The sequence below is a fragment of the Pristiophorus japonicus genome, chromosome 1 (assembly GCF_044704955.1).
Source record: "Pristiophorus japonicus isolate sPriJap1 chromosome 1, sPriJap1.hap1, whole genome shotgun sequence".
Classification (NCBI taxonomy): Eukaryota; Metazoa; Chordata; class Chondrichthyes; family Pristiophoridae; genus Pristiophorus; species Pristiophorus japonicus.
The window spans coordinates 58168797-58192184 of NC_091977.1; the positions used below are offsets into that span (position 1 = coordinate 58168797).

Consider the following 23388-nt stretch of genomic DNA (forward strand, 5'->3'; position numbering starts at 1 on the left):
CACATCAGCCATGACACGCGTCATGAGGTCTGAATCTGCACGGTCTCTCTGGGAGTCCAGCATCGTCTGCAGACTAGAAATGATGGGCTCCACGGTGTGCGCAGAGGTTTGTGCAATGTTGGAGGCGGACTCCTCCATGCTCCTTACCATAGCGGAGAGGCTCGAGGGTACCCTTGCCATTGCACCTATCATGTCAGAGTGCATGGCCATCATCCTTTTTGTGAACGCCTCCCCATCGATGTCCTCATCTGAGTCCTGTGCACCGGAACTCTCACTTGAACTCTCCCACCGGGGAGCTGGCTCTCAAGCTATACTTTCCCCTTGACCTTGCTGCAGCCCGCTAGGCCCCGGTGCATCACCCAGTGCAGACACCTCCTCTGCCACATCCCTCCACATGGCCCTGAAGACCTGTGGCAATGACCACCTTCCAGTTGTTGGGAAGAGCGCAGCCCTCCTTCTCGCAACTGCCTGCACCAATGCCTCCAATGCCACGTCATTACATCGCTATGCCCTTTCCCTTCCAGCTGGATTTGCAGCGGCCAGCCCAGAAACTTCTTCCACTTGCTCTCAGCTCTCCCTCAAATGCAGCACTGAACAGCACTGAAAATGATCAGCTGCAGCTTGATCTAACCTTCCCTTTAAGAGCTGGAATGAGCCAGTGTGAAGGATTGAAGGATGATTGCTGAATACAAGTTACCTGAAATTGGGTAGTGCTCTGCTGTTTGCACCCCTGCAGCGCCCCACTGAGTTCATTAACGCTTCATTTACCACTCCCATCCTTCCTGGGGCACTAAATCCCAATTTAGAAGAAGTTAGGATTCATTTCCGCCTGGTACTAACTTTTCAAAATTTTAAAAGTTAACGCCTCAAATGGCGCACTACTGAATTTTTCCCCCATTGTCTTGTAGAACAGTACACTGGGTAAGCAAACACAATCAGTGATGTCATGATTTCCTCACGTCAAGAAATGTGTCTCCCTCTAATTTTTAAAAACGAATGTTAACATTGAGCACTATTAACCAGGAATACGAAGAAACAGGTTTGTGTTGTATTGGAATCTACAAACCCTCCCTTTAATGGAAAGTGTAGTGTTGTTGTGGATGCCATATACTGTCCCTTAAATGGATCGGGTAATGTTGATGCTACTTACTGTCTCTTTAGTGGACAGCTTTGTGTTGAAGTGGATGCTACATACAGTCATAGAAACATAGAAATTTACAGCGCAGAAGGAGGCCATTTCAGCCCATCGTGTCCGCACCGGCCGACAAAGAGCCACATATGGATAGGTTTGTGTCACTATGGATGCTGTCCCTTTACTGGACAAATTTGTGCTGCTGTGGGAGCTATATAGTACCCACTCAGCCAACATGGTATGATAACAATAGATTTGGAGCAGGATGTCTTAAAATCTGTTTTCCTTGTTCAGTAAGTGACCGCGCCCAAATACTCAATTTTTCTGCAGCATAGTCCCTTTAAGTAACTGTAATTGTGGAGCTAATGCATGAGTTTTCAGCTTTGAGGCTCAAGACATGTATATAAGAAATCTGAAAGATAAAAAGTAGCTAATTAAGTTTTTGCATTTTTTACATTCCAATTCTCATTTCCAGATCAGTAGCCAGAGTAAATCAAATTTCTAGCCCAAGGGTTGAGAAAATCCAGAATAATTACCTGAAATAAGTTTCATACTAAGCTACCCATCAAGCCATCATTTCCCAGACCGTCACTGACCTCATCTCCTCTGGAGATCTTCCCTCCACAGCCACCAACCTCATTGGTCCCCAACCCCGCACAGCCCGCTTCTACCTCCTTCCCAAGATCCACAAACAGGACTGCCCCGGTAGACCCATCGTTAAAGCCTGTTCTTGTCCCATGGAACTTATTTCTTCCTATCTTGACTCTATTTTTTTCTCCCCTTGTCCAGTCTCTTCCCACCTACATCCGCGACTCCTCCGATGCCCTCTGCCACTTTAACAGTTTCCAGTTTCTTGGCCCCAACCGTCTCCTTTTCACTATGGCCATCCAATCCTGCTATACTTCCATCCCCCACCGGGATGGCCTGAGGGCACTCCGCTTCTTCCTCGAACAGAATTCCAACCAGTCCCCATCCACCACCAGCCTCCTCCGCCTGGCTGAAGCAATTCTCACATTGAACAACTTCTCCTTTGACTCCACTCAGTTCCTCCAAATTAAAGGTGTTGCTATGGGAACCCACATGGGTCCTAGCTATGCGTGCCTTTTGTGGGCTATGTGGAGCATTCTTTATTCCAGTCTTCACTCTCACTTCTTTTTCCGGTACATTGATACCTGCATCGGTGCCGTTTCCTGCTCTTGCCCTGAACTAAAAAATTTAATTGACTTTGCATCCAATTTCCACCCTTCCCTCACCTTCACATGGTCCATCTCCGACTCTTCCCTTCCCTTCTTCGACTTCTCTGTTTCCATTTCTGGGGATAGACTATTGACAAACATTCACTCATCATCATCGTAGGCAGTCCCTCGAGTCAAGGATGACTTGCTTCCATGCCAAAAAGTTCACAGGTGTTACGTTGAAGGACCTAATATTCCAGGTCCCGAGCTAAATATTGAATGGTGGAAGACGCGTGTGCGTGGATTTTTTTAACGTGTGGTGGCTGTTGCACACCACACGGGCTTGAAAGAGCTAGGTCTTGGTCCAGTGGCAAGACGACTGGAGGCCAGCTCTGCTGCACGGACCTAGTGCGCACACATATCGCAGTGTGGGCTGGCCCGTGCTGCCCCTGGGCCCTCGCCTCTTCTGGGCACGAACCCACGCCTCTCCTTCGCCCCGATCACGTCCCTCTTCAATCTCTCGATGCTCCTTCGCCCCAACCTCGCCGCTCCTGCTGTTATTGCTCACGCTCCAATCAGCGACCTGGATCTGCGCAGCCCCCGGCCTGTGAGCACCATCGGAACAGGCCGGGGAGTGGAAGGAGCAGTGTGGTGGCCTGGCCCAGCAGTCTGCGAGGCCCCCGGCCTGTGAGCACCATCGAAGCAGGCCGGGGAGCGGAAGGAGCAGCGTGGCAGCATACCACTCCAGGGAGCAGCACGTGCTGGAGCAGGAGAGCAACAGCAAATATTCACTATAAGCCCACTGACTCCCACAGCTACCAGGACTATTTTTCCTCTCAGTCCGCATCCTGTAAGGACTCCATTCCATTCTCCCAGTTTCTCGGTCTCCGTCGCATCTGCTCTGACGATGCCACCTTCCATACTAGTGCCTCTGATATGTCTTCCTTTTTCCTCAACTGAGGATTCCCCTCCGCCCTGGTTAACATGGCCCTCAACTGTGTCCATTCTATTGCCCGCACCTCTGCTCTCACCCCTTTCCCTTCCTCTCAGAACCACGACAGGGTTCCCTTGTCCTCACATTTCACCCCACCAGCCTCTAAGTTCAACGGATCATCCTCCGCCATTTCTGCCACCTCCAGCTTGATCCCACCATCAGTCACATCTTCCCCGCTCAGCATTCCGAAGGGACCGCTCCCTCCGCGACACCCTGGTCCATTCCACAGTGACCCCCAGCACCTCCTCCCCTTTCTATGGCACCTTCTTGTGCAAGTGCAGGAGATGCAACACTTGCCCTTTTCCCACCTCCCTTCCTACTGTCCAGGGCCCCAAACACTCCTTCCAGGTGAAACAACGATTTACTCGTACTTTTTTCAATTTAATATATTGTATTCTTTGCTCACAATGTGATCGCCTCTACATTGGGGAGACCAAACATAGATTGGGTGACCACTTTGGGGAACACCTCCATTCAGTCTGTAAGTGTGACCCTGAGTTTCCGGTCGCCTATCACTTTAATTCTCCGCTCCACTCCTCCTCTGATATCTCTGTCCTCGGACTCCTGCACTGTTCCAATGAAGCTCAACACAAGCTCGAGGAACAGCACCTCATCTTTTGTTTAGGCACTTTACAGCCTTCTGGACTCAACATCGAATTCAACAATTTTAGACCTTAACCACTGCATTTATTCCTTTTTTTCTCTCTCTCTGTTTCCCATGGCAACTGGTAATTATTCTGCCATTCACCTCTTTTTCTAACTTCTGTCATTTCCATCTCAAGTTGACCCATCATCCCTTTTGTCTCTCAAATCTCTCCTGTCTTCCATCCTATCGCAAACCTTCCCCCTTGTTCTTTCCTCCCCTCCCCCTTTCAGTGCTCCTTAAGAATCTGTTCATTTTGAACATTCACTAATTCTGACAAAGGGTCATCGACCTGAAACATTAACTCTGTTTTTCTCTCCACAGAGGCTGTCTGACCCGCTGAGATTTCCAGCATTTTCTGTTTTTATTTCAGATTCCAGTATTTTGCTTTTGTTCATACTTAATAACTGTGTTATTGAAGTTAAATTTTAATACAATATTAATTAAAAATGGTTTGCAAGGGGAGCAAAGCCATAACTTTGTTGGCCACAAAGTCTCAAATAATAAATATCTTATTGGCATAGTGTCACAAAATCCTTCTCCAGTAGATTCATATAGAGCAGGAATTCAGGACATGCTTTATGTCAATAAGGTTTTGTTTGGGACCCATTTATTGGAGTTTATGACCGTTAAGAGCATGTTAAGACCTTTTCATTTGTCCTAATGCCTGTGCAGATTGGAAAGAAATTCACAATGGCACAGTATGCTTGCTGGTGTGAAGTTTGGTGTTAGAGAACATTGTCATGGAAAAGCAGAAGAGATGGATTCTGCAGCTGACCATGCTGTGCTTCACTTTGAGGCATTGCATTCTACATTAAAAAGTGGGCCAAAGCCGCCACATGATTTTATGTACTTTTTTGCTCAGATTGATATACGAAAGGCCAGTCTGTCGTGAGAAACTACTTTATTAGCCAAGGTTCAGGCACTAACATTCTTCAGCTCAAAAAATAAGAGATGCAAGATTTTCTAATGTTTAATGGATTCCCAAATCTCCATTCGATGCTCTATGTTTCAGTGGCGACAGTGAGAAATGCTAATTTGCAAGTAATGAACCTTACAAACTTCTGATGTAGCTAGCAAGCACTTAATGCTGCAAGGTTCACATCACCTGAGAGTTTTGCTCTCAGGTGTGCAATTATAACACAAGAAAGAACTTGCATTTATCATCTCATTACCTCGGGATGTCCCAAAGCACTTCACAGCCAATTACATACTTTGGAAGTGCAGTCACTGTTGTATTTGCAGGAAACGTGGCAGCAAAGTCCCACAAACCAACGTGATTATCTGCATGAACATTTTCGTGTCCTTCTGTGTATGCGCAGGGTCGGGCCTGCACCTTTTTGTGCATGCGCACCCCGTCCCCTTTAACTTTTATTTCCTTTGTCATCCAGGACGCATTAGTTTTGGATGCTCTACCTTTTCTGTTCAAAGGATTATGCCTTGTTTGTACCCGATCTCGCTCTTCATTGAATGCCTTTCATTGCTCCATTACTGCATTACCCTGTAATCGCCTTTTCCAATCTATCTGTGCTCGGTCCCTTCATAAATCACTGATATTAGCTCTTCCCCAGTTGAGCATTTTTACCTTCGATATTTTCTGCTCTTTTTCTATAATTACTCTCAACTGAATTATGTTGTAGTCACTGTAAGCTCGATGATCTCCTACAGTAACACGCTCCACTCGTCCTACTTCATTTTCCAGAACCAGATTAAATGCTTCCTTGTTGGACAAGAGACATATTGATGATAAAGTTCTTCTTATACATATAAGAAATTCCTCTCCTTCCCTACCTTAGCAGTATGTTCTTTCCAGTCTACATTAGGGTAATTAAAGTCTCCTAATATCACTACCTTATTTTCATCACATGCCTTTGAAATTTGCTGAAAAATTTGCCCATCTATCTCCTTCTCGCTGTTTGGAGCTCTATAAAAAAACTCACAGCAATGTAACAGCTCCCCCCACCCCCACTCCTTAACTCAAGCCGAATAGATTCAGTCCTAGAACCATCGAGCATATTTTTTCTATTTAGAACTGTAACATCATCCTTAATCAATACTGCCACTCCCCCTTATCCTTTTCCTTCTCTTTCATTCCTGAATGCTTGGTAACCAGGAATATTAAGGGGGAAAAGTTCCGTTGCGCCCCATTTGGGGGTGGTAACATTGGGAGCAGGGACATTTTGCGGCAGCCGCAGAAATCCCGCCCCGCTTGCTAACTTCGGATTACTGCACCCGAAAGGAGGTGGAGCATAAAATAACATGCTCCACTTCCTTTCTGGGGTGACAGCGGAGCGGATGCAGCCCTACAAACTGAGCCGTGTAGCGCTGTCACATAAGAGGGGCTTTTCCCGTAATTAAAAGGAAGGGCCCAAGCTGAAAACTCTGCAGTTTACAAATTGGCCTCCCTAGACCACCCGAGAGCCGGGCTGACTGATCGCGGCACAGATCCCGCGTTCACATTGCTAACGGGGTGCTCAGCAAAATCATCAGAATAAATTTTTAATGGCCAACACCTCCCCTTTAACTATTTCTCCGTGAGCATCCTATCGCCTGGTTCAAGTCCAATAAAGCCGTTGGTGTGCTGCGCATGGTGATATTGTCATTGCCAGCAGAGAGGGGCACTACTGGATTCCAACGCTGCAAAACTCCCGCGGGGGCTCTAACGGGAGATACAAATGACCCCAATTTCTGGGGCTAAGCACCCATTCCTGGCCTTATTTGAGCCACGTCTCTGTTAATGCAACCATGTCATAATCCCATGTGGCAATTTGTGCCTGCAGCTCACCAAGCTTATTAGTTACACTGCAGACATTGATGTGCAAGCAATTTAACACCTCCTTCATCATTTTTGCTATTTTCCTCAACCTGGTCCCTGCAATTTTGGGGATATTTCACATTTTACTTTTGTTTATATCTCTGTGTTCTCTGATCTCATTGCTGCTCCTCTCTGCTATTTTCTGGTTCCCCTCCCCCAGCCAAATTAATTTAAACCCTCCTCAACAGTACTAGTTAACCTCTCGGTGAGAACATTGGTACATGCTCTGATCAGGTGCCAATCTTATACAGGTGCCCCTTCCCCAAAACCAGTCTCAATGCCCCAAAAATCTGAAACCCTCCCTCCTGCACCACTTTTCCAGCCACGCATTTAACTGCACTATCTTCCTGTTTCTATACTCACTAGCACATGGCACTGGGAGTAACCCTGAGATTATTACCTTTTGAGGTCCGGTTTTTTATATTTTTCCTAGCTCCTGAAACTCTGCCTGAAGGACTAATTTACTTTTTGTATCTATGGTCATTGGTTCCAATATGGACCATAACTTTTGGCTGTTCCCTTTCCCTTCGCAGTATGTACTGCACCTGCTCAGTGATATATGTATGCAATATTATTGTAAAATATCTCATTTTATTCTTATTATGCTATGGACGTTACTTTCAAAAAAATTCCTCAGGTATTAGATGAAGAATAGTGACCAAAAAAAAGTTTGAATAAATCTTTTGAATTCTTCTCAGTTTCTGTTATTTTATTGGTAGATTGTTCTCGCTGCTCAGTTCCAATTTTCTGCAGTTGTGAAATTTGAGTCAATTGACTCCAATAAATTTGCATGTAATCAACTACGATGCCCAGATGTGACATACGAAGTGTGACATGACAGACAGAACTGGCCTCCCCGCCCCCCAGGGGTTGGTACTAGGAGCGCTGCTTTTCTTGACAAAAATTAATGACTTTGGCCCCGGTTTTCATGAGCTGCAAGGCCCATCCATTTGCCGCCCAAAGGACCGCCGATGGCCGCCGAGCGACTGGGCGGTACTTTGCCTGAAAGATTCCTCTAAAAGAGGTGGCAGTACCGCCCAGCGGCCAAATAACAGCTTACGCCGTCAATCTGGGCAGCAGGGGGCGGGACCTCTCAATCTCGGCGGCAAATGAGCTTGCCACCCAAGTGCCGCCGAGGATGGAATCGAGCCCAGGGAAGGTGGAAGACCTGAAAAATAAAAAACATTACCAAAAAAAAACACCGGAACACCTTCAGGGGACCCCATCCAGGCAAGTTGCTGTTTATTTTTTTTTAAGATGTTCACTAAACTTTTCTTACCTACCGTCGGGGTTAGATCAGTTTCCACGCAGCGGTCCTTCCCCCAGCTGGCGCCGACTCCCGCCAACTCCCGCCCGCATCAATCTGGCATCTCGGCAGGCGGGAGGCCACTTACACGACTTGGCCGCCAGAGGATGTCAGTGGCCGGTTACCGGCAGTACTCCCCTCCCGCCCAAGCGGAAAATGGCGGGGAGAGGAAACGGCAGCAAAACTCGGCGGCAGAAGGCTACCAATATTGGGGCTTTAGACTTTGGTACAGGGCACAATTTCAAAATTTGCAGAAAACACAAAACGTGGAAGTACAGTGAACAGTGAGGAGGATAGTGATCGACTTCAAGAAGACATAGACGAGCTGGTGGAATGGGCTGACAGGCGGCAGATGAAATTTAACACAGGAAGTTGCAAAGTGATACATTTTGGTAGGAAGGTGAGGCAATATAAACTAAAAGGTATAATCCTAAAGTGGGTGCAGGAACAGAGAGACCTGGGGGTATATGTACACAAATCGTTGAAGGTAGCAGGGCAGGTTGAGAATGCGTTAAAAAAGCATACGGGATCCTGGGCTTCATACATAGAGGCATAGAGTACAAAAGCAAGGAAGTTATGATGAACCTGTATAAAACACTGGTCTGGCCTCAACTGGAGTACGGTGTCCAATTCTAGGCACCACACTTTAGGAAGGCTGTGAAGCCTTTACAGAGGGTGCAGAAAAGATTTACAAGAATGGTTCCAGGGGTGAGGGACATCAATTACGTGGATAGCCTGGAGAAGCTGAGGTTGTTCTCCTTGGAGCAGAGAAAATTGAGAGGAGATTTGATCGAGGTGTTCAAAATTATGAGGGGTCTGGACAGAGTAGATAGAGAGAAATTGTTCCCATTGACGGAAGGGTCGGGAACCAGAAGACACTGATTTAAGCTGATTGGCAGAAGAACGAAAGGCAACATGAGGAAAAACCTTTTTACGCAGCTTGATTTGGAATTCACTGCCTGAAGGGGTGATAAAGGCAGATTCAATTGTGCCTTTCAAAAGGGAATTGGATAAGTACCTGAAGGAAAATAAATTGCAGGGCTACAGGGAAAGGATGGAGGAGTGGGACTAGCTGAAGTGCTCTTGCAGAGAGACAGCATGGGCTCGACGGGCCGAATGGCCTCCTTCCGTGCTGTAACCATTCTATGATTCTATTCTATGATTCTAAATGTGCACAACTTGTACTATATACATATTAATAAGGGAGAGAGAATACTGGAATTATTGTAGATGTATTCATGTAGCTGTGATGTGATAATTAATGTCACTAACTACGTTGCCTTTCTACTTAATGTAGAGCACAACAATGAATGAAGAATGGGATCAAAATGTTACAGCCCAAGAATATGACTCACTCTATTTAAATGAATCAACTTCATATTTTCACCTTCAGAGCAACATTACGTATCTTCCCTTTTACCAGCAAACATCTTCTGTTGCCACAGTCTTCATTACCTCGTACCTTCTAATCTTCCTGCTCTGCATGCTGGGTAATGGATTGGTTTGTTTTATTGTGGTGAGGGACCGACACATGTGGACAGTCACCAACTTCTTCATCCTTAACCTTGCCATTAGCGACCTCCTTGTTGGAATATTCTGTATGCCTTCCACTCTCGTGGACAATATCCTGACAGGTAAGTGCAGGGATGATGGTTATCTTTTTCAATAAACTAATTATGAGCATCTTTCTGAGAATTCCAGGAAAGAGAGGGTGCATGTGTTATAAGTCAGAACTGTTCACTCCACTATTACTCGGTAAGTGCATCTAAAGTCCAGCTTTGGAAGAAAACTCCACAATTTCTGCTTTAAGTTAAATTTTTACTTTTGGGAGAAAACAAATGGGGGAAAGAGGTTGTAGGAAATGTTTTTTTTAATATTGTAATGTAAGGTACGACTTCCTGTGCTTTGCCCCACAATTATTGCAAGGGAGATGGAGTATAAAAGAAGAGAAATCCTGCTACACTGTACAGGGTATTTGTGAAGCCACACCTGGAATACTGCATACAGTTTTGGTCTCTGTATTTAAGGAAGGATATACTTGCATTGGAGGCTGTTCAGAGAAGGTTCACGAGGTTGATTCCGGAGATGAGGGGGTTGACTTATGAGGATAGGTTGAGTAGGTTGGGCCTATACACATTGGAGTTCAGAAGAATGAGAGGTGATCTTATTGAAACTTAGAAGATAATGAGGGGCTCGACAAGATGGATGCAGAGAGGATACTTCCAATCTTAGGGGAAACTAAAACTAGGGGACATAGTCTTAGAATAAGGGGCCACCCATTTAAAACTGAGATGAGGAGGAATTTCTTCTCTTTGAGGGTTGTAAATCTATGTAATTCTCTGCCCCTGAGAGCTGTGGAGGTTGGGTCATTGAATAAATTTAAAGGGTTATGGGGAGCAGGCAGGGAAGTGGAGCTGAGTCCATGATCAGATCAGTCATGATCTTATTGAATGGCGGAGCAGGCTCAAGGGGCCAAATGGTCTACACCTGCACCTATTTCTTATGTTCTTATGTTCTTAATGGGATAGATCTTGACTCTGTGCGATAGCATAAAATAGGCAATTGAGAACTTTTATTCCTGGTCTATCTTGGTCCTTTTCCATAACTACCCTAAATCTAACTTAATTATGATCACTACCACCAAAATACCCTCCCACTGATACCCCGAACTGTCCCCTCTCTTGTTGGACTTGCAACATACTGGCTAAAAAATTTCTCCTGAATACATTTTAAGAATTCTGCTCTCTCTATGAGCTAGAAATTGATCAGCTTAGCGCGCGTTTCTTGGCAGTATTTCCTTGTTTTGGGCGGTCTTTCATTCGTTGGGAATTTCATCAGGGCCTTACGCTAGTGGTTTCAAAATACCGCTCGGGAGCAGACCGCTGGCATGCAATGCTGGGAAAACTGCTCCTGCTCGAGTTGGGTGGGAGCGATGATCCGTACTACTTCAACAAAAAAACCCAGTCGGAGCAGCCTTTCGATGGATGGTAGGTATGAAACCCTGCAAAAAAAGGTAAGTGAATGTTTTTTTTTTAACTCTTTGGCAGCACTTCAGTTAAAAAGGCTCCTTTTGAATGTTTTCCGATGTTTTATTTAAAAAATATATATTTTTCGTGTTTTCCCCCTTCCCTGGGACGACTCTAGCCTCGGACTTAATTTGACCAGGACCATCGAGAATCCACATTCAACGCCCATTTTTCCCACCGGAATTTTTTTTTCTATTTTTTGATCAATGTTCCGCTGGTGTTAATTGCAGAATCTTAGTGTTTTTTGGGGCATTAAATGGGTGGTGGCAGCCTTTGATCAATTTCTAGCCCTAAATATTTCACATTAATTCTATCCTAGTTAATATTAGGGTAGTTGAAATCCCCTACTATTACTGCCCTATTGTTTTTGCACTTTTCAGAAATTCACCTACATATTTGCTCTTCTCTCTCCCCCTGTCTGTTTGAGGGTCTACAGTACACTCCCATCAGTGTGATTGCCCCTTTCTTGTTCTTCAGTTCAACCCATATGGCCTCATTTGATGATCCTTCTAACATATCATCCCTCCTCACATGTAATTGTTTATTTAATCAATACTGCGACCCATCTCCTTGTTTATCCCCCTCTCTATCTCGTCTGAAAACCCTGTATCCGGGAATGTTGAGCTGCCACTCCTGCCCCTCTTTCAGCCATGTCTCAGTAATAGCTATAATATCGTACTCCCATGAGTCTATCTGTGCTCTCAGTTCATCTGCCTTATTCCCTAGACTCCTTACATTGAAGTATACACTATTTAGTACTGACAAACTCCCTTACCAATTTTCTGCCTTCCATTTACAGCTTTACTTATCTCCTTTCTGGATCTACTCTCAGGTTCCCATCCCCCTGCCAAACTAGTTTAAACCCTCACTAACAGCACTAGCAAACCCACTCCGTGAGGATATTGGTCCTGGCCCTTTTGAGGTGCAACCCGTCCGGCTTGTACAGGTCCCACCTCCCCAGAAATGGTCCCAATACCTCAGGAATCTAAAGCCCTCCCGCCTGCACCATCTCTCGAGCCACGCATTCATCTGCTCTATCCTCCTATTTCTGTACTTACTAGCACATGGCACCGGGGGTAATCTGGAAATTACTACCTTCGAGGTCCTGATTTTTAATCTCTTTCCTAGCTCCCTAAGACCTCATCCCTCTTTCTACCTATGTCATTGGTACCAATATGTAACACGACCTCTGGCTGTTCACCCTGCCCCCTCGGAATTAGATATAATCTGTGTAAGCTGTCCAAAACTGACAATTTTAGCAACTAACTATAGTGTTGTAACTGGTCAAATTCACTGCAATTATCACTTACAGCCGTTGGAATGGGAAAGTCTTCACAGCAAGCTCAAATCCCAGAGGTGTTGGAACTGTGCTCTCAACTAGTCCCCACTCTATAATATGCTGCTCCAAAGCCATGAGTACACCAGTGCAGTCAGTATCAAACTGAAGCTAAATTTAGAAAGGTAAATAGGTGTCCATGACAGAACTGGTAGTATCAGTAAGCTTTCTGAACAAATTTCAGCAATAATTATTTAGGGTACAGCATGTTTCTGGTGGGATGGTTATATAGTGCCTTTCACAATCTCAGGATGTCACAAATTGCTTTACAATCAAAGTACTTTTGAAGTGTATGCACTGTTGTAATGTAGAGAAACACAGCAGCCAGTTTATGCACAGCGAGGTCCAACAAACAACAATGTGATACTGACCAGATCTGGAGAGAGCTCTACCGCTCTTCTTCAAATAGTGATATGTGACATTCACCTGAACGTCACCTTGACTCCTTCCTAGATAAGCCTGCGGCTTCCCTCAGTTTAACATCTCATTCGAAAGACCACCAACAGTGCATTGCTCCTTCAGTACAGCAGTGAAGTGGCAGCCTAAATTATGTGTTGAAGTCTTTGTTCGGGGGCTTTGAACCCAGGCCTTCTGAGTTTGAGGTTCAGTACTGTTCTTGATATACATTAATGACTTGGACTTGTGGGTACAGGGCACAATTTTGAAATTTGAAGATGACACAAAACTTGGAAGTGTAGTAAACAGTGAGGAGGATAGTGATCAACTTCAAAACGACATAAACAGGCTGGTGGAATGGGCAGACACATGTCAGATGAAATTCAATGTAGAGAAGTGGAAGAATGAGGAGAGACCATAAACCCTAAATGGTATAATATTAAAGGGGATGCAAGAACAGAGAGACCTGGGGGTGCTTGTGCACAAATCTTATGATAGTGGCAGGACAAAGCAGCTTACAAAGCATATGGGATTCTGGGCTTTATAAATAGAGGTATAGAGTACAAAAGACTGGAAGTTATGCTAAACCTATGTAAAACACTTGACAGTGGAAAGAGCATGCAGCAAACCACACACCCCTTCCCACCTGTGACAGGGTCTGTGGTTCTCATATTGGACTATTCAGCCACCAAAGAACTCACTTCAGGAGTGGAAGCAAGTCTTCCTCAATTCCGAGGGACTGCCTATGATGATGATGATGATATAAAACACTGGTTCGGCCCCAGCTGGAGTATTGTACCCAATTCTGGACACCACACTTTTGGAGAGACGTAATGGCTTTCGATGGGTGCAGAAGAGATTTCCTAGAATGGTTCCAGGGATGAGGGAATACACTTATGTGGATAGACTGGAGAAGCTGGGGTTGTTCTCCTTGGAGTACAGAAGGCAAAGAGGAGATTTGATAGAGGTGTTTAAAATCATGAAGGGTTCAGATCGAGTAAGTGAAGAGAAACTGTTTCCAGTGGCTGAAGGGTCAGTAACGAGAGGGCACAGATTTACGGTGATTGGCAAAAGAACCAGAGGTGACATGAGCAAAACTATTTTTATACAACGAGTGGTTAGGATTTGGAATGCACTGCCTGATAGGGTGGTGGATACAGATTCAATACTAACCTTCAAAAGGGAATTGGAAAAATACTTGAAGGAAAGAAAATGCCAGGGATATGGCGAAAAAGCAGGGGAAAGGGACAAACTGAGTTGCTCTCAAAGAGCCGGCACAAACTTGATGGACTGGATGGCCTCCTTATGTGTTGTACATTTCTATGATTCTAGGAGAGAATTATTTCTGGATGGTATGAGTACACAGTGATGATGACTCATTCAGAACCAGAGAACTGATGCAGAGATAACCTACTGAGAGTAATAAGAACATAAGAACATAAGAAATAGAAGCAGGAGGAGGCCATAAGGCCCCTCGAGCCTGCTCCGCCATTTAATAAGATCATGGCTAATCTGATCATGGACTCAGCTCCACTTCCCTGCCCGCTCCCCATAACCCTTTATTCCCTTATCACTCAAAAATGTGTCTATCACCACTTTAAATATATTCAATGACCCAGCCTCCACAGCTCTCTGGGGCAGAGAATTCCACAGATTTACAACCCTCTGAGAGAAAAAATTCTTCCTCATCTCAGTTTTAAATGGGCGGCCCCTTATTCTGGGACTATGCCCCCTAGTTTTAGTTTCCCCTATGAGTGGAAATATCCTCTCTGCATACACCTTGTCGAGACCCCTCATTATCTTATATGTTTCGATAAGATCGCCTCTCATTCTTCTGAACTCCAATGTGGATAGGCCCAACCTAATCAACCTACCTTCATAAGTCAATCCCCTCATCTCCAGAATTAACCTAGTGAAACTTCGCTGAACAGCCTCCAATGCAAGTATATCCTTCCTTAACTACGGAGATCAAAACTGTACACAGTTGTAGGTGTGGCCTCAACAATACCCCGTACAGTTGTAGCAGGACTTCTCTGCTTTTATACTCTATCCCCTTTTGCCTTCCTGATCACTTGCTGTATCTGCATACTAACCTTTTGTGTTTCATGCGCAAGGACCCCAGGTCCCTCTGTACTGCAGCACTTTGCAATTTTTCTCCATTTAAATTATAATTTGCTTTTCTATTTTTGTGCCAATGTGGATAACCTCACATTTTCCCACATTATACTAAAGCTGCCAAATTTTTGCCCACTCACTTAGCCTGTCTATATCACTTTGCAGATTTCTTGTGTCTTCCTCACAATTTGCTCTCCCACTCATCTTTATAGCATCAGCAAACTTGGCTACATTACTCTCAGTTCCTTCATCCAAGACATTAATATAGATTGTAAATATTTGAGGCCCCAGCACCGATCCTGTGGCACCCCACTAGTTACTGTTTGCCAACCGGAAAATGTCCCATTTATCCCGACTCTCTATTTTCTGTTAGTTAGCCAATCCTCGATCGATGCTAATATATTACCCCCAATCCTGTGAACTATAATCTTTCGCAGAAACCTTTTATGAGGCACATAGAAACATAGAAACATAGAAAATAGGTGCAGGAGTAGGCCATTTGGCCATTCGAGCCTGCACCACCATTCAATAAGATCATGGCTGATCATTCCTTCAGTACCCCTTTCCTGCTTTCTCTCCATACCCCTTGATCCCTTTAGCCATAAGGGCCATATCTAACTCCCTCTTGAATATATCCAATAAACTGGCATCAAGAACTCTCTGCGGCAGGGAATTCCACAGGTTAACAACTCTCTGAGTGAAGAAATTTCTCCTCATCTCAGTCCTAAATGGTCTGCCCCTTATCCTAAGACTGTGTCCCCTGGTTCTGGACTTCCCCAACATCGGGAACATTCTTCCCGCATCTAACCTGTTCAGTCCCGTCAGAATTTTATATGTTTCTATGAGATCCCCTCTCATCCTTCTAAACTCCAGTGAATAAAGGCCCAGTTGATCCAGTCTCTCCTCATATGACAGTCCAGCTATCCCTGGAATCAGTCTGGTGAACATTCGTTGCACTCCCTCAATAGCAAGAATGTCCTTCCTCAGATTGGGAGACCAAAACTGAACACAATATTCCAGGTGGGGCCTCACCAAGGCCCTGTACAACTGCAGTAAGACTTCCCTGCTCCTATACTCAACTCCTCTTGCTATGAAGGCCAACATACCATTTGCCTTCTTCACCGCCTTCTGTACCTGCATGCCAACTTTCAATGACTGATGAACCATGACACCCAGGTCTCGCTGCACCTCCCCTTTTCCTAATCTGCCACCATTCAGATAATATTCTGCCTTTGTGTTTTTGCCCCCAAAGTGGATAACCTCACATTTATCCACATTATACTGCATCTGCCATGTATTTGCCCACTCGCCTAACCTGTCCAAGTCACCCTGCAGCTTCTTAGCGCCCTCCTCACAGCTGACACCACCACCCAGTTTAGTGTCCTCTGCAAACTTGGAGATATTACACTCAATTCCATCATCTAAATCATTAATATATATTGTAAAGAGCTGGGGTCCCAGCACTGAGCTCTGCGGCACTCCACTAGTCACTGCCTGCTATTCTGAAAAGGACCCGTTTATCCCGACTCTCTGCTTCCTGTCTGCCAACCAGTTCTCTATCCACGTCAGTACCTTGCCCCCAATACCATGTGCTTTCATTTTGCACACCAATCTCTTGTGTGGGACCTTGTCAAAGGCCTTTTGAAAGTCCAAATACACCACATCCACTGGTTCTCTCTTGTCCACTCGACTAGTTACAGCCTCAAAAAATTCGAGAAGATTTGTCAAGCATGATTTCCCTTTCATAAATCCATGCTGACTTGGACCAATACTATCACTGCTTTCCAAATGCGTTGCTATTTCATCCTTAATGATTGATTCCAACATTTTCCCCACTACTGATGTCAGGCTAACCGGTCTATAATTACCCATTTTCTCACTCCCTCCTTTTTTAAAAAGTGGTGTTACATTTGCTACCCTCCAGTCCATAGGAACTGATCCAGAGTCAATAGACTGTTGGAAAATTATCACCAATGCATTCACTATTTCTAGGGCTACTTTCTTAAGTACTCTGGGATGTAGGCTATCAGGCCCTGGGGATTTATCGGCCTTCAATCCCGTCAATTTCCCTAACATAATTTCCCGCCTAATAAGGATATCTGTCAGTTCCTCCTCACTAGACCCTTGGTCCCCTCGTACATCTGGAAGGTTATTTGTGTCTTCCTTTATGAAGACAAAACTGAAGTACTTATTCAATTGGTCTGCCATTTCTTTGTTCCCCATTGTAAATTCACCCGATTCCGACTGCAAGGGACCTACGTTTGTCTTCACTAATCTTTTTCTCTTCACATATCTATAGAAGCTTTTGCAGTCAGTTTTTATGATTCCGGCAAGCTTCCTCTCGTATTCTATTTTCCCCTTCTTAATTAAACTCGTTGTCCTCCTTTGCTGAGTTCTAAATTTCTCCCAGTCCTCAGGTTTGCTGCTTTTTCTAATTAATTTGTATGCCTCTTTCTTGGATTTAACACTATCCTTAATATCCCTTGTTAGCCACGGTTGAGCTACCTTCCCCGTTTTATTTTTACTCCAGACAGGGATGTACAATTGTTGAAGTTCGTCCATATGATCTTGAAAGGTTTGCCATTGCCTATCCACCGTCAACCCTTTAAGTATCATTTGCCAGTGTAATCTAGGCAATTCGCGCCTCATACTGTCAAAGTTACCTTTCCTTAAGTTCAGGACCCTAGTTTCTGAATTAACTTTGTCACTCTCCATCTTAATGAATAATTCTACCATATTATGGTCACTCTTCCTCAAGGGGCCTCGCACAACCAGATTACTGATTAGTCCCTTCTCATTACACATCACCCAGTCTAGAATGGCTAGCTCTCTAGTTGGTTGCTCAACTTATTGGTCTAGAAAACCAGCCCTAATACACTCCAGGAAATCCTCCTTCACCGCATTGCTACCAGTTAAGTTAGCCCAATCAATATGTAGATTAAAGTCGCCCATGATTACTGCTGTACCTTTATTGCACACATCCCTTATTTCTTGTTTGATGTTGTCCCCAACCTCACTACTACTATTTGGTGGCATGTACACAACTCCCACTAGCATTTTCTGCCCTTTGGTATTCCGTAGCTCCACCCATACCGATTCCACATCATCCAAGCTAATGTCCTTCCTTACTTTTGCGTTAATTTCACCTTTAACCAGCAATGCCACCCCGCCTCCTTTTCCTTTCTGTTTATCCTTCCTAAATGCTGAATACCCTTGGATGTTGAGTTCCCAGCCTTGGTCACCCTGGAGCCATGTCTCCGTGATGCCAATCACATCATATCCGTTAACTGCTATCTGCACAGTTAATTCATCCACCTTATTCCGAATACTCCTCACATTGAGGCACAGAGCCTTCAGGCTTGTCTTTTTATCACACTTTGACCCTTTAGAATTTTGCTGTAAAGTCGCCCTTTTTGTTTTTTGCCTTGGCTTTCTCTGCCCTCCACTTTTACTATTCTCCTTTCTATCTATTGCTTCTGTCTCCATTTTATTTCCCTCTGTCTCTCTGCATAGGTTCCCATCCCCCTGCCATATTAGTTTAACTCCTCCTAAATAGCTCTCGCAAAAAACTCCCCCTCGGACATTGGTTCCAGTCCTGCCCAGGTGCAGACCGTTCGGTTTGTACTGGTCCAACCTCCCCCAGGACTGGTTCCAATGCCCCAGGAATTTGAATCCCTCCCTGCTGCACCACTGCTTAAGCCTTATCAAATGCCTTCTGGAAATCAAAATACACCACATTCACTGGTTCCCCCTTATCCACCCTGCTTGTTACATCCTCAAAGAATTCCAGCAAGTGAAAGGTGATCTTATCGAAACGTATAAGATTATGAGGGGGCTTGACAAGGTGGATGCAGAGAAAATGTTTCCACATAGGGGAGACTAGAACTAGAGGGCATAATCTTAGAAACTGAGATGATGAAAAATTTCTTCTCTCAGAAGGTTGTGGATCTGTGGAATTAACTGCCTCAGAGAGCTGTGGAAGCTGGGACATTGAATAAATTTAAAACAGAAATAGACAGTTTCTTAAACGACAAGGGAACAAGGGGTTATGGAGAACGGGCAAGGAAGTGGACCTGAGTCCATCATCGGATCAGCCATGATCGTATTAAATCACGGAGCAGACTCAAGGGGGCGTATGGCGTACTCGTGCTCCTATTTCTTATGTTCTTATGTTCTAGGTGGTGACCTGGATATTTATGAATTGTACAATACTATTGCTAATCTGAGTGCGAAATTTTCTGTTTTCTAAGGGCACTTTTATCATATTGACACCAAACATGGGGCTAGATCCTCCACTTTTTTTGCATGCTTAACACCCACTTAATGCCCATTTTATTGCTGAAATGACGTATAACACCCAGATATCGCTCATTTAGCCACAAAATGGAAACTGACAGGGATTTTTCAGAAACTTATTGCCGAGCGTTACTTTCCCCATGTGCTTAGCGCCAGGAAAAAATAATATCGCATGCCCACTTTTTTGGGACGGAATCATCTGAATGGGTGAAATCAACGCCCATAATATTGCCCAGCGTTAATTCCCACACTGATTTAACGCTGAAATTCAATAATACCGCCCAACCACGTTTTTTTGTTGTAAAGAGCATATTTACCGAAACTAACAGCCATGAGATCGCCCAGCGTCACTTTCACTACCTCGCACACATATCGCCCACAATATCGCTTGCCCCAAAAAATGCCCAGAAAAAGTGAAACTAACCGGAACTAATCACAGCGTTATAGACGCCATGTTCTACATCACATGTCGCATCCTTTAAAAGGCTGCTGTGCTTCAACCTCGGGGGAGTTCGGATGTACTCTGGGGGTCGTTGGAGTTGATGTGAACATCTCAACAAACATGTTGACCATACTGTGACCGATTTGAATTTAATAGGTGTCTTCGTCGGGACAATCATTGTTTGTGACCAATCGGTGGAAAACAGAGAGCTATTGCAATGGGGCCTGTCCTTTCTCACCCTCTCTTGATGACCAATTAAATACAGCAGACTCGAGATGACCAAAGGTACACTCCACAGCATTATGTGCCCAATGTAAGTTGTGCCAGACTGATGAGGAGGACCAGACATTACACCCCGCACCCACCCCCCCACCCCCGCAATGCAGGGAGAAGCAGTCTTACTTCGACTTGCCTGACACCACCTGCCTTCAGAGACTGCGCTTCCACAAAGAGGTTATCACTGAGGTCTGCCAGCTGATAAGGGGAGATCTGCAGCCTGCCAGCACCATCAGTACTGCACTGTCTGTCGAGGTCAAAGTCACCGCGGCACTGTCGTTCTACGTGTCGGGTTCTTTTCAGGCCTCAGCTGGCGACGTTTGCGGAATTTCTCATCATGCCACACATTGCTGCATTAGACAGGTCACTGAAGTCCTGTACGCATGCAGGAGGGATTTGATCAGCTTTCCTATGACCAAGGAGGCACAGAGTGAGAGGGCTCTAGGATTCTCCAGAATTGCAAACATCCCCACGGTGCAGGGAGCAATAGACTGTATGCACATCATGATGTGGGGACCTTTTCAGGATGCTGAGGTTTTCAGGAACCACAAGGGATTCCACTCCCTGAATGTCCAACTGGTTGTGGGACCACCAGCAAATTATACTGGCAGTGAATGCTCAATTTCTGGACAGCATCCATGATGCTCACATCCTGCATGAGAGCACTGTATCTGACTTGTTTAACAATCAGCCACAAGGTCAATGCTGGATGCTTGGGGATAAAGGATATGGCCTCACCACCTGGCTGATGACCCCCCTGCATGACACCCACACCGAAGCCGAGAGGTGATACAATGAGAGTCACAGAGCCACTTGCAATATCATGGAGAAAAACATTGGAGTGCTTAAGCAGCGCTTTAGATGCCTGGACCACTCAGGAGGCGAGCTCCAATACCACCCTGAACAGGAAGCTCAATTCGTGGTGGTGTGCTCCATACTGCACAACTTGGCTATCAGGAGGGGACAAGAATTGCCTGATGAGTCTGACAGTCCACCTCACCAGAGAGAGGAAGAGGAGGACGAGGAGGCGGATGCTGACGACGGCCCAGACAATCAGGCTGATGCTGAAGCCATGCCCCCGTCTCCCCTGTAGACCGCATGAAAGGGCCCATGGTGCCATGTTAGCTGCAAGAGCCTTACATCAGGAGCTCATCAATGATCGCTTTGCCTGAAAGAACGTTGGTGTTATTTACATGGCTGACACACTGCTGGGTGTGCAGGTGATACATCAATGGTGGGCATCACCTTGGTGACAGTTGAAGTTTAAGTTGATTGAAGTTAAGTGTCACTTTCCCCTTTGATGTTAAGGGTGTAACGGCGTGTAATGGTGCAGCTATCTGAGCCAATGCGCAACAAGGTTTTGTTAAATAAAAAACATTTAAACCGAACAATTGTCTGAAATCATCAGTATTCCCTCCCCCCCCCGCCCTGTTCTCCTCCCCACCTCTACCCCTTCCCTTTCCCCTCCTGACTTCAAGCTGCCTGGCCAAGAAGCTCCTCCTTCATGGGGGTTGGGGGGGGCGATGACGGCCGAAACGCTGCTTGGACGGATGTGGGAGAGGACAGTCCCGAGGTGGGAATGTGCTCCAAGCCAGAAGCAAGATGTTGCTGCTGGCTCTCATGTGTGGTTGGCAATAGGGGTGCGGCACCTTGGGGTGCAGTGCCACACTCCGGGACCACTGGGAGCCCTCTGCCACCAGTGTTCCTGGCTACCAGCTCCAGGGCCTTCACCATCCCTTCCATGTTATATCTTATTTGTTGGACAAAAACTCGGTGCCAACTATGTTCTTGGTGCTTAATAGGCTTTTTGCTGCTGGTGAATCTCCCTCGTGCCTCCTACAACAGCCAAACAAGCACACATCACAGCCACACACGCTTTCAGTCCCTCTCAGCTCCCTCTCTCTCTGTCTCCTCTTCTGCGCATGTCATGATGACCCTTGACCTCGTGAATCGTGAGAGTTGAGCGTTGCCATGCCGTTGCTAAGGTCGGCGACACTTTACGGCAGAAGGTCAGCAAGATTTAACGCTACCACCCATTTTATATCGCTCATGGTAACGCCCAATTTCAAAAATGGAATCTAGGTGCTTTGAGAATGGGCAAGAGGCAAGCGATCTGAAAATCCTTTTTTATTGCCCACGCCGGAAATAACGCCCATTTTTGGGCGATAAGCGCAAAAGTGGAAAATCTCGCCCAGGAAGTTTAGTAACTGTAATGCTGACAGAACAGTGAGACTCCTGAAGAAAATCTAGCCACTGTCGGAGAAAGTTTGCCAGAACTGACACTAATGCAGCAGAAGCTCAGTACCGTGAGAACTGCAGTCACATAAATTAGAAAGGGCCGTCACTGAGTGAGATTTTTTATGTTGGTCATCATTAATTATGTAAGTCAAACACCCAAGCCCAATTTGGTTCTGCAGGCAGGGGTTTACCAAAGTCAGTGAAAAGGCAAGAAATAGCGTGTGTCAGCAGTCCTTAAAGGGCTGCAATGAATAATGAAAGGGCTGCGGGCTACTGAAAGATAAATTGCTGTATGTTGGAACAAAATGCACTTCAGTTTTTCTAAAGGCTACAAAGCTATCAAATGTATTTTTCAGTCTTTCCAAAAGTTATGGGGGTGGGGGGGAACAAAAATGACTAGTAAAAATGAAGGGAAGGCATTACACTTGTGGAGGCGGAGAGCAGATTCTGCGGGCAAGTGAAGGAGCAGGGCAACAACCCACACTCCATTTAATGGCTGCAGAAAATAAAGTGAGGCTGCATGATGTGGGTGTAAGGAGGGTTGCCATAATCGATCTTCCAACCCACTCTTCCCAAGGGTCAGCAGTGCAGGAAGCCCGATATGAGTTGGTAGACAGGGTCAACATGAGAGTTAGCAGCACCTAGGCACAGAAGTGGAAGAAGGTGGCACACTTTCATGAAACTGCCAAGATAAGACCACCACACAGTGCCATTTACCGGGTGGTCTTATCTTGGCATGCTACACATGCTACAAAGTGTTGTTCCACACTTACTGCTGGCCCATGCCAAGCCCTAACGCACCCTTACACCTTCTTATTGCTTACCATGCATATGCACATTCCAACTGGGCACATATTCAAGCTGCAACTTACAACTTAAAGCCTTGACACACCTAAAATTATAACACAACCTAGTTGCATTACTGACACCCAGGATGGGCTGTGGCTATGTATGTGCTCCTTCAACTTACAACACGCTGCAAGAATAGATATTTTCTTTCAGAGCAAGGTGATCCTAATACAAACCGGATGAGGACTCAGAAATAATAAGCCCTTAGTTCCATGGGAGGAAACAAACTTTACATATTCATGAGTACAAGAGCACTGAGGGAGTCGGGAAAGTTGAAGTCTGGGCACCCCTGCTGTCTTGTCTTGGAGTGAGTGGTACAAGAGGAGCACCGTGCTGATGAACAGAAGGT

General features: G+C 45.4%; 1 protein-coding gene across 1 annotated transcript in view; it reads left to right on the forward strand.

The window, feature by feature from the left end:
- The first annotated feature begins 9371 nt into the window (after window positions 1–9371).
- LOC139279856 (neuropeptide FF receptor 2-like) overlaps window positions 9372–23388 on the forward strand; it is a 38431-nt gene continuing 24414 nt past the window's right edge. The window contains exon 1 of the mRNA XM_070899167.1: window positions 9372–9699. Within this exon, the coding sequence (XP_070755268.1) occupies window positions 9372–9699 (328 nt within the window). The remainder of the gene's footprint in view (window positions 9700–23388) is intronic.